The 12,480-nt window shown below is 39.4% G+C and overlaps 1 protein-coding gene across 2 annotated transcripts in view; it reads right to left on the reverse strand.

Annotated features, from left to right (window-relative positions):
- Positions 1–12,480, reverse strand: part of ACP1 (acid phosphatase 1) — a 105,615-nt gene that overhangs the window by 37,800 nt on the left and 55,335 nt on the right. For both annotated transcript variants that reach the window (XM_078647886.1, XM_078647887.1), the window contains exon 4: positions 9,527–9,588. In XM_078647886.1, the coding sequence (XP_078504012.1) occupies positions 9,527–9,588 (62 nt within the window). The remainder of the gene's footprint in view (positions 1–9,526; positions 9,589–12,480) is intronic.

Genomic DNA, 12,480 nt, shown 5'->3' on the forward strand with positions numbered 1-12,480 from the left:
TTGCATTGCTGAGAATCATGTATTTGATTGATGTCATGAGCCTTTTAGAATTTGTCTATGGTAGATGTCCGACAAACAAAAACCTATTCAGAGTCCAATCTCTAGGTGGTGGGATTATGCACAACATGTGAATCTGGAATAAGCTCATGTTGCCAAACATACATATGAAAATATACAGTGACAAAACAAATATCGCAGAAAATAAATATAGTGTATAGGAGATCATGAAGGACTCCACATTAACATTATCAATTTCGATGAAAAGACCATGTTTTGATAATCATTTTAGAAGTCCAACGTCTCCAGTCACATTAGCACTGCAGACAATACCTGGAATGCATGAAATTGGTCTTGACAAATTCAAGCTAGGAAACATGGTCAGGTAAAGAGAGAAACATGCGAGTGTTCTATTTTTGGTAACCTACAAAATTAAAGCCAAAGCATCCTCCTTACTATGTAATCAACCACGAACCAGCCTATATTTGTGCAGGCAAGTTCATCTTGCTTCACGTCGATTATTTTGTGACCTGCCTCGGGTTAAACTTTACCATCTTTAATACGAATTTCTGTTAGGAAGATCAATCAGTCTTTGATAATAGAATGATAAATCTGAGAGAAGATAGAAGTCCGCAATCCTCAGCAACTGATCTGTGATTTGAATGACAGCTTAAAATGAAACATTTATTGGGAAGAGCATCTTGGTCCCGGGACTAAAGTTACTGAGAACTTCCACCACAGAGCAGACAAAGTGAAGCACCACACAGTTGTACCCATCAGGCACAACAAATTATTATTATTATGAGAATGCAGTTGTTTTTTTCCAAGGATCTGGCCCACTCTGCCTTCTGGACAGTGAAAAGGATCTCTGAATTGAGTGGAGATTTTTAACTCGAGGCCAACCACATCAGTACCTTTATTAAAGGAAAGGTATAAAATAAAAAATAAGTGAGAGAAGACTCCTACAGTATTGTAGTAATAACCTCTAGCCCTCTCAGAAAGAAGAGACTGGAGCAAATATTAAGCAATTTAATTTTTTTAAAGTAGCAGCGATAGGCACAGTTGTGCCACAAAGCTGTACTTCTTTTTTGGTTTTAATGCTTTATTTAGTTTCTGTGTGTTTGTGGCACAATGATAGAAGATACTCTTAACTGCGCTGTAGTATGTCTGGCCATTTAAGCAACCACTCATTACATAATTTGATTAGATGCCAATTAATCCTAAAAGCATAAAAAATGGTCAATGCTCCATATGAATGGCAGAATACTTCTTTAAAAAATTCAACAAAGGCACGATGCTGGCCGATTGTCTTAAAAAACACAATGTCCATCAAGGAGTAGTAGATTCGTTTTTGCAATAATAATTTTATAACTTATGTCCAAATGTTTCAAAAGTGTGTAAACTTAGAAGAAATAAAGCAAAAAAGGAGCTCGTGAGAGATGATTAAAGGAAGCTGAGGGCCATTCTACATCTGAAAAAAATGGAGGTGGTGTACTGTTTAGGAGTCATACTTGGCAAGGACCAGGTTGGGATTTCTTGCCAACTGTGATGGGTCAGGAATTAGCCAAGCTTTGAGGATGATGGTTTCAACAAGAGACTGTTTTTTTCCCTTCAAAGTCAAATTTCTCCAGAGGGGCAAAACAGGCTACTGCAGATGGCTTCAGGACTGTAAACAAAAGCTCTGAGAAGGCAAAGATGTATTCTGGGGCAGTGACTGGTGGCAATACGTGACTCGATTCTAATTGAATGCCATCGGAAAGCCTTGCTGCAGGTCCTTTTTGCCTGCTTGCAAACCATTCCAGAAGACTGTTGAAAATAGCTGATGAATCACTTCAGTCTTAAGAGCTCCCAAACTATTAATAGGAACTGCCTTGTTAAAATAAGAATGCATCCTGACTCTTCTGGAAACAAACCTTTACCCGACTGGGAGCAGAATCCAAAAGGGACGTTCTGCAAACGAATCACTCTTTAGTTCAGACATGAGAAAAGGTCCAGGCCCAGCTTGTTTATTTGTGATGTTGTGTCCATGTGAACTCTCAATTGCCAACTTAAAGGATAAGCGGCCAGAGGTTACTCATCACAGCCTTCCTTCTTCAAGAAGTAGCTCTATTAATGGCTAGCAGGACAGACTTTTCATGCCTCATCAAGGTTTAATCACTGTCAGCAGGGAAGCCCAGCTGACATGAATTAATTACCGCTAAAGCTTTGAGACCGCACAAAATACGTTTTTTCCAAATTACAATTCTGATATATTTATTCAAAATCTACAGTTCGACCTGAACTATATTTTGGGATAATGTGTAAGTTAAAAATTCTAATTACTAGCAGACCTCTCCTTAAAGCTAGTTGACTTATTTAATGCATAAAAGTAGGCTATTCTACATAGCAACGTGTTTTCTTTTGGACATGTTACTGTTGTGTTTGTACAGCAAGCAGTGAGACATAAGTCGTGGGCCTGAAGACCCCCAAAGACTACTGCAGGCTTAATTATTGGCTTACTCCAACTGGTTTATTTAACAATTATTAGAAGACCACATAAAAGGTGGTCTTCTAATAACACCAGTGGCACCAGTGTTTTTAATGGTAAATGTCACATATGGACGTCAAAGTACACTTGAAAACATGACAAATTCACAAGGCCCAACTCGCATATAGAAAGACCCATGGCTAACTGGATAGAGAAAATAACTCCAGTGTCCAGGAAATTCATATGATAGGTACATATGATGACTTGTTCATAACATTGATGGACAAAAGAACACTACAATGCTACCCCTCTGTTTTACCCAATGTTAAAACAGACCTTACTCATTAAAAATGTAAAGTGAAGGATCCTCAACCACAGAAGTGATGAGGCATCCTTCACCTTCTGCTGTTTAAGATGGAGGGCTTAAATAAAAATCTGTTAGAAGCAAACTGGTTTCCAATACAGAAATGCAGTCCTAGGTGAGACACTATTGTCCGTTTTGATCAACCACTCTGAAGTTCAGAAAAACTCTGAGTGTGAAACTTAAGTTGCTTCCCATTCAAATTCCTCTTCTACAGAAGACACAAGTCTGACAATGACAGCAGTCTCTGCTCCACCTAAAGAACCATGAAGTTAGCTAGATTCATCAAGGAGCAAGAAACTGATAAAACTGTTGTCTAAACCAGGAGGAACAGCATCAACTACTTAATAATCTTCATCATGGGTTAATATGAAAAATGAAAAACATCAACTGTGGATGAGAAAGATGAAAAACACACTTTTTGAAGGCGAAGATCTGGAAATTCCTTTCAAGTGAGAATGTTTATGGAACATATGAGAACTTACAGAATGAGAGTCCCGGACGAGTCATGTCTTCCTCGCCTAAGGAGGAATATGCTGATCTTTCTTTGCCTGTGGATCAATTTCGTCCTGAGAGGTCACAAGGAAGGCTGCGCCGATCAGTGCTACAATACTATTCCTTTTAGAAAAAGTCCAAATCACTTTGAGTCGGGCTCCCACACATAAACCAGAACTTACAATTCAGTATATTAAGCATGGAATTCTTCTTTTCCTGAGCATGCATGAGCACGAACTCAAGAATTTGAAGAAATAACAGCCCCCTGACTGCTACCCTGCGGAGACCGAGCCATGTATACATGGAATGCTGACAGTGAAAGGCTATTGAGTACCCTCGTGTTCATTCAACAAAAAAGCAAAACACCATCAACAATGGTGGGTCCAGAAGAAAGAAGTAGTAGCAAGATTAGCACGACACGAACCATAGATGCCATTAAAAAAAAAAAAAAAAAAACAATGAACTAAACAGTGGTTAACGTTTTTTCTACAGAGGAGCAAACATGGTTAGGTTTCTACTGGACACCATAATAGCAGTGATCAGAAACAGGGAGCAGCAAGTAATAAATGAATAAAGAAAGAAAAGGAAAAATGGCTTGATTTACCATGACATGTGTGATGCATGATGCCCTCTTGCAATAGAACTGTAGGGCCTTGACAATTACATTTTTGGGCAGCATATGTTCTAGCAACAGTTAAAAAGTGTTTGTGAAATCAAGATTATGGGAGGAGTTTCCCTACTTTGCTTGGAAGTGGTCTACAAAAGAATGGTAGACATTTGTATTGATCCAGGTGCTAGAATAGAGCATTGAGCACAGTCTCTGAAAAACACGTTGCAGTTCTTCCAGCAAATGCCCAACTCACCACTGATCACTATGTTGACTGGTGGACAGAGGTTGTGGGGAGAATCAGGCACTTAATTTCAACCTGCTCGTGGGACAGATGGGTGTTAAATTCACAGTGATAACAAAAACTTGCATCTCTGTCCAACAATTCAGGAATCTTGACTTCATACCTGTGAACCTGATCAAGCAACAGATTTTGTTGAGGGACATGTTGGATCGGATCCTGGGGTATAGCATCTGTGTGTCTCAGAAAAAGAGTCTACCCCGCACAGAATTAGCAGGTGATCTGAAATTTATCTGAAATTAATTCATATGAATCTGAAAGGGAGGGAAGTCAGTTAATTTTAAGAGATTTTTGCTACAAAATAATCACAAAAAAAGAAATCTCCTGCTCTGGTTAGCAAAAATATTAATATCCTTGGATTTAGAGGATTCTCTCTTCACTTTCCAATATGGAAGTCTAAGCACAGTTTGCTGGCCAACTTCCCCCTGGCACATAACCTGACAAATATTTGCAGACAGCAAATGACACATAAATCTCTGTCTTTCTGGTATTTTTCGAGAGTTGCAGAAGTAAAGTAATTGGTTTGAGGATATCCTGGTCGAGTCTAAAGGTTTGAAAAGAAAGAAAGGGAAAACACTGCAATTCATTACTGGTTCTCTCAGTACTCAGAATCACACATCTTATTTTAAAGGGTCTACCCTCCTTCCAGAGTTTTGGAAGATGGATTTTGGAGTCCTCAGTTTAGAAGTCTACACAAATAGATAATATTTGAGGAGAGTGTAGTCTTATAGTCTTCAGACGGGATACTTGCTTCACTTAAATAAAAAGTTATGCAATTGGATGACTGCTCTTGAGAGGAGATTTCACTTCAATTTCACAACTGGGCTGAGAAAAGAAGACTCGGAGCAATGAGTTTATGGCAAAGTGAATTAAAGATTACCTTTTTTCATATACCCATTCAGATAAACAGCTAAGTAAAAGCGTATATGCACAATTACACTAAAAATAAACAGGTCAATCGGGTTTCTTGCAACCTCAGCATCCTTAAAATGTAAAAAGGCACGAAAGGACCAGAAAGACTTTGGGGAAAACTTCACTCACACTATTCACTTCTTTGGATTGTATTTCCTTTCCAAATCTTGCACCATGAGAACACATCTGTAGTAATGTAAATGATGATCAGGTCACGTAGGTTCTTGTAGAAAGATGTATTTATTAATTATGTTGACATGAGGTGGTAGTTCAAGATAGTAAGAGTAATTCCAAGGTAAATCCCCACCAGGAGCTGTCACCAGTCAGCTCAATCCTCATCTCCCAACTGACTCTAGCATCAGAGCATAACATTCCAAACAGTCATCCTGTGTGGCAACATTCCATTTGATGACATAGGTAAAACAACTAGAAAGCCAACACTACAACATCCTTTCATTTTCCAAGCTATGACTTTAAGCTGCACTGGATAGTTCAGTCTCAAATGCTACTTTATTTAATGCCATAATCATAAAAAAGATAGAAGTGTGTGGATATGAGGGGACAAGGTTCTGGCTGTATTTCCAGCAGCTTTTTTTCTGGTTAATGAAAAAGCTGAAATTGTGTTAGCTAATTTTTAAACTAAAGGTCCAGGGCGAGTACCTCACCCTCCAAAAACGTTCAATTATCTGGTATATGCAGTTTATTATCCCGTAGATGCCGTTTAAAATGTGCTCATCTTTCTAGACATTTGCTATTGCTCTCAAAACAAAATCTAAAGTTAAGAGGCTTAAACTGTTGACCTTTTTACGTCTAGGTATGATACAATACAGAACTTGGAATCACCTGATCATAAATGTTCTGCACAAACGGATTCCCATTGTTGTTGCTCACTGAGACTCAAGAACTGCCTTCTCAAGGCTTTTAGAAGGAATGTCTAGTAAAAAAAAAAAAAAAGAAAAGAAAAAAAAGGATGCTTATACCCTGCCAGTCTCCACAACTCTCACTGCTGGTGAACATGAACGGTTATAAGCTAATTACAAAAAGCTATGACGTCAAAGCAGATTTTCCTCAAAAGATGTAGTAAAGTATTATGCAACACTACATGACTCACACAAACAGGTACAAGTGGGCAATTATGATGCTGCCTATGTGCAAGACTAACACACAGAATTGTTTGTATTACTAATCGAAATAGTGAGTCCACTAGTATATTATGGTAAAGTATCTATTTCAAATTCTACCTTAATTATTGGGACTAACAGACCAAAACACTGCCTTAATGAACAAGTTCTGACAAATCCAATAGTTATGGCTTTAATGTGACAAAACAGGCAAAGACAGGCATGCAGTGATATATTTCTATCCAATAATACATACAAATTAATGCTTGTTTGTGTGTTACTGGTAGTGGGGTTACACTGGTAATGTTCTGTGCATACAAGTCACATTATAAAATGTAAACTATAGTCAATCAAATCTAGTGTGAAATCAAATAAAAAGAACAGTTTATCAATCATTTTTTGAGAGTTTTCTTTTCTTTAGTAATAATTCAAAAAATCCTTTGCAAACAGGCTGCATTACCAAAGTTAAGCTGAACCTCCAATGAAGGGAGTTATGAAAGAGGAGTAAAAAGATGAAGTTTGTGCTGTAAGTGGTGAACATCAAAGGCACATAAAGCAAAATATAGCACATTAGATAAAAAAGGGGCATCATATAGTGTTGCATCTCTAAGAACGCCTACAGATTTCTACTTTGTAGTAAAATAAATCCGTAAATCGAACTTATGACAGTTCAGTAAAACTAATTAATGCGAAATGGAAATAGTACTGAGTTTTTATGCCAGGATAAGGAATCTAAACAAGACAAACTTTCAAAAAGTAAGCACTGTTAACACCTCAAAGAACATAGTGGCTATCAATTGCAAGGTACATGCCATGCTGAATCTGTAGTGATGTCCCTTCTGGGTCCACTTTGGTCGTCCCTTAGTTTAGCGTATCATATGTTTTAGGTAGTCTTTGCTTTGCACAGCCACACACCACATTTGTTTGTGTGCCATTATTTCAGGAATACGCTGTACATGTTTGTTATTCAGCGATTCTTCTCGGGAGCAGGTATGCACATTTTGTATGAGTTTGCCAGGAACACATAATATAATGTCTGTTTTCTTTTGTCCGATCAGCAACAACTCCTAACGTTTTAGACATAACACAGTAGTGCAACTGCAGCTTTCCAACACAGTAGTTTTATCATATAAACTGTCTTGTATCCTTGGGGAAAGGGAGGAGAATTCTGGCAGAGATCTGTTCCGAAACGAATGCACGCAGAGCCTGACATGCAGCCTTTTATTAAACTGAGTTTACGCTTATGATGCAGACCACCTAACTGCATAAACCAGGTATGGGATTGGTTGCTAATCCCAGAGATCACGAATATATCCCTTTGTTTATACAGACAGGTAGATAATTTGCTATGGTAGAGTTGTTTACCATATAAAGCCTGCTAGTAATGCGGATTACGTTGCTCAGTTGTATTTGCTTACTTATCACAGGACATCTGCATCATAATAAGACTATGATAGTTTCAATAAATGTATTGTAAACTTTCATTGTGTCTTGCATGAGTGAGAGACGAAAGGTGAATATCTGTTTCCACAGTTCCCTTGAGGACTAGAGGGTCCTGTTCTAGGTAACCAAAATCACCTACTACTCTGGGAAGGTTAGGCGTTCAGGTGAGGCACTGTGAGCTAGCCAGGTTTTGGGCCGACAGATACTGATGTTGTAGAGAGACTCAGTCCCTACATTCTGACGTTCTGTCATTACAATGCACAGTTCTGCTTTACCAGCAGAATCCCTGTGATAAATCTGAACCCTAATAAAAATACTACCTGATAGCAGCCCCCCCCCCCTCTTAGGGGAGCCTAATGAACACACAAATGGGACAAGGTAACCATTCATAAAATCCATAGCCATATTTATTTCTAAAGCGCAGCACTTGAACCCAAAGAGATATCACCGAGTTGAGTAGTTGCCTGACCTAGCCACTGAGCGATCACATTAAACAAGACATATCTAAAAACTATTAGCCTGGGAAGAGCCAAGCTTTCAATTTCCTTCACCCGGTATAGTTCTCAATGAGTCGAATCTTCAAAGGGAGCTAATTCCATTGGACAGCAGCCAAATACGATAAAGATCGGCCCCCGGTTCTTACTTTTTTTATTCGCTTGATTTTAGCCACAGCTGAATTTTGAGATCTCAAGTCCTGAGTAGGTTGATAAAATTCCACTCTGGGTTGTAAAATCTCAAGGCCTTCATTGTGCAAAACTGAGCGCATAGCATAATAGTTTAGAATTGTCCCGCTTTCGCATCGGCAGCCAATGCAAAGAGGCTAGGCAAGCTGAAGCAGACCCGAACCGATCTATGTTGCAGATTAACTTGGCTGTGGTATTTTGAATCACCTGCAATCTTGTAAAGCGGTAATCAGCCATCCCAGCAAAAAATGCATTGCCATAGTCCAGTCTACTTGTGAATAGGCCTGGACTATGGTTTTTGCCAAGCTATTGACGGAAGGACAGGATATCCATGCAAAGGAAATCCATGAAAATCACAAAGTCAATAGCTGGACGTGGCTGGTGCAAACCCAGTCTCTCTCTATACTTCTAACTGTACTTTTAGAGGGAGTTTGTAGAAGGAGTTTCCACGCACTAGTGATTCCACTAGTGCGTGGAATCACCTCCTTTACTGTTTTCAAAAAGGAAGTAAAGAGTCTACTAATGAACAAATTCATGTCCTAAATTTAAGTATGGGTTGTATTTGAGTGTAAGACTTTTCATCACAACCCTGTTGCTCTACAATTGTTTGCAGATTAATGTTTAGCTGGATGTAGATCTGCTTGATCATATATACTTTTATATATCTACTTTTAAATCGATCTAGGATTAGTATGTTTGTCTGATAGCACAATGTCCTAACGTACAGTAACTAATGCACAACGCTCTGCAGATTCTACTGCTGGTCCTCTACTTTTTCTATGTATATACTTTTCATTTATATTTCTATTATGACAAATCGGCAATTTTGTTTGTGTTAACTACCTCATCCATTGTTATTCTACTATTGTAAAGCGCTCTGATACCCTCGTGGGTCACGTTCGCGCTATATAAAACTCTATAAATAAATAAAAATAAATTGAGACAAGGAGGGCAAGAACTAAAATGGTACTGTCAGCATGTACATTTTATTTAAATATCATAAATCGATTCAAAATCCTATTCCTTAAAAAAAGGGTTACACAAAAGTTGAGCGCATGAGGAAATTATTTGCAAAGAAACGTTAAACGCTGTTAATTTCTCAAAATGTCTCTTCCAATAGATTATTTAGTGACCCTTACCGTAGATTACTTTCATCCATGCACAGCATGTAATCATACGAAAGAAAATCCTCTTTTGTAACCTACAATAAAGAAGACCATTTTGCAGTTATTAAGAATGTTTTTCGATCAAGGTAAATGCAACGAAAGTAATCCTTTAGAAGCAAACAGTGACTTACCTGGAGCACTAGTACCCTCTAGTGTTTTGTTATCTAAACACATTGCCAACCACTGAACTTCACAGACACGAATTTGAAACCACTTTTAATACATCAGAGGACCAGGGAAAAAAATATAGTCATCAGCCCTGTTAAGGTGCTGTGGATGGGGACTTTCATTCAAACATCAAGTGATTAAACAAAAACACGCTGTTTCTATTGTTTATTCAATAAACAGGACTACTTATAACTACTAATATGCCACAACTGCATTTTACAGTGTAATCAAATACCCTCTCAGTATCCCGTCGTTTACCTGCTTAAAAACTGCTTGAAAACTACAACCTATTTGAAACACTCGAGCCTCTTACAGCTCAAATCTTTCAACACTTCGCTTCAACATATTTTACAAATTTCGTTTTCAGAATTTGGCCGAAGATCAGCAGGTCAGCCTGTACACATGTAGAGGTGCCTGTACTTCACAAACGTCAATCACATTCTCTTCCCTCTGAGCCATTTAAAACAAACAGATGTTACAGTTTAGTTTTCTCCAGATGTTGCCAGCCACTTTACTTTGTGTATCTAATTTTGCAGGTAGCCTCACTTGACAGTACAGCTGTCTGCAAGACCGATTTATTGTTCCTCATACACAGAGTAGATTTTGGGTGTGTTCCCTTCAGCCATTGGCTTGTTCTGCCCCCTTGGCCACTAGCTTGAGACAGTGCTAATATTGGACCGGTCCAGAGAAGTATTATACATCGCTCACCGTATGCTATTGTCTAATGTGGTGTATTATTCCCCCTTCAAGAGAGTGTTTCCATTGCAATGCACGAGTTGCAATGCACGAGTTGCATTGTTTTCATCATGAAACTGACTATTTGGAGAATTCAAAAGCCATATTGAAAAGAAGACATCCCATTCTAAAAGTTACACAAATACACTAAACATGTGCAATTTTAACGAACACCATATAATGGCGTGGTAAAAGAGATCTAGAAAATAATATTTTCTATAGGAATAAAACTAGACAAATAATGCCCAGCATATACATACTTTTTTGATGAGCTAAGTCATTACTTTTATTTGTTTTGCATCAGTGGAAACAGAAGAGAAAAGAAAGCTGTCTCGCATTAAACTCCCTTCTCGGTTTCTCAACTGGAGGAGGGGTTGGGGGACATTATATTCCATGTCTTATTGTTCTGCCTTGATGAAATCAAAATGAGTGGAAAAGAAAGGCTTGAAGCAAACTGAGTCAGACGTCAGTTTCTCAACGTGGAGAATATCAGCCCTACCTTTATTTCATTGTTTCGTCCTGATGGAAACAGGCACACGAAAAGAAAGTGGTATTGGAACAAACTTCCAGTGCTGCTTCACTTTCTTAACTGGAGGGACGGATAATGCCTCTTGGGCCCGCAAAGCGTTTATAAAGTCACCAATATGTTGTATGTCGGGGTGAAGTGCTCTGTACATCCTATCTGCCAAGCAAGCAACACCTCAGTTTGCACTAAGACATATGCAAATCAGTCTTGACCCTTCTACTCATGGCAACAGTCCACCCCGAACTGCCAGGCCAGGTCCTCTGAGAACCAGAAAACAAGCAACCCAGGATCGATTTTGTCCTAGTTATTGGCTCATTCTCCGGGTACAGCTTGGTACCAGTGACACAGTAAACATGGGAGCCACGTCTGGGCATACCCATGCCACTTATGGCGGTGCATGAAACACACAAAAGGTGATGGAGGTTGCTTGAAATAAGTCTAATCACTGGCAATCGATGAGGGTATCACTCCAACTCCTTGTTCTTTTGCTCACCATGCCACTTCAGTTTGGATCCAGCCATATGCAGATCAGTATTGATCCTGCTCCTCATGGGAACTGTCCAGCATTAACTGCCAAGCCAGGTCCTCCCTGAATCGAAACACAATCAACACAGGACCGGTTTCACCCTAGTTATGGGCTATTCAGCAGGGTACAGTTTAGTTCCAGTGACACAGTGAGCATGGGAACCACGTCTGGGCAAAAGGTGTGGGTCCCAAGCTCACTGCGTCACTTGAATCCAGTTGTACCTGGCTGATGATCCCATAACTAGGGCGAAACGAGTCTTGGGTTAATTGTGTTCAGATTCAGGGAGGACCTGGCTTGGCAGTTTGGGCTAGACTGTTCTCATTAGAAGCAGGGTCAAGACTGATTTGCATATGGGTGGGTCCAAACTGAAGTGGCATGGTGAGCAAAAGAGCAATGGTTCGGATGCTATCCCGAGTGACTGACAATGGTTAGACAAATTGCAAACATTAGTTCCATCACCTTTGTGTGTTTCATGTACCGCCCTAACTGGCATTCATATACCCAGATGTGGGTCCCTTGTGCACTGTCTCCCTGGAACCAAGATGTACCAGCCGGATCAGCCCATAACTAAGACAAAACATGTCCTGGGTTGCTTGTGTTCCGGTTTAGGGAGGACCTGGCCTGACTGTTCAGGCTGGACTGTTCCCAAAAGGAACAGGGTCAAGACTGATTTGCTTATGGCTGGGTCCAAACTGAGGTGACGTGGTGAGCAAAAGAACGATGGGTTGGAATGATAGCCAGTGAGATTGCTAGTGGTTAGACACATTGCAAGCATTCCTTTATCACCTTTTGTGGGTTTCAAATTGTATTAACAGTGCAGAAAAACAAGCCCTGTCCCAACATTCTATAATTCTTCTTGCTGGTGCAAGCTCCCACTCCAAAAGCTTCTTCCATCTTCCTAATGTGCAGAATCAGAAGCAGCAAATAAAGGTGCACTTTTTAGGAACAGTGTTGAAACCCCACTAGAACAAA

The sequence above is a fragment of the Lissotriton helveticus genome, chromosome 6, assembly GCF_964261635.1.
Source record: "Lissotriton helveticus chromosome 6, aLisHel1.1, whole genome shotgun sequence".
Taxonomy (NCBI): Eukaryota; Metazoa; Chordata; class Amphibia; order Caudata; family Salamandridae; genus Lissotriton; species Lissotriton helveticus.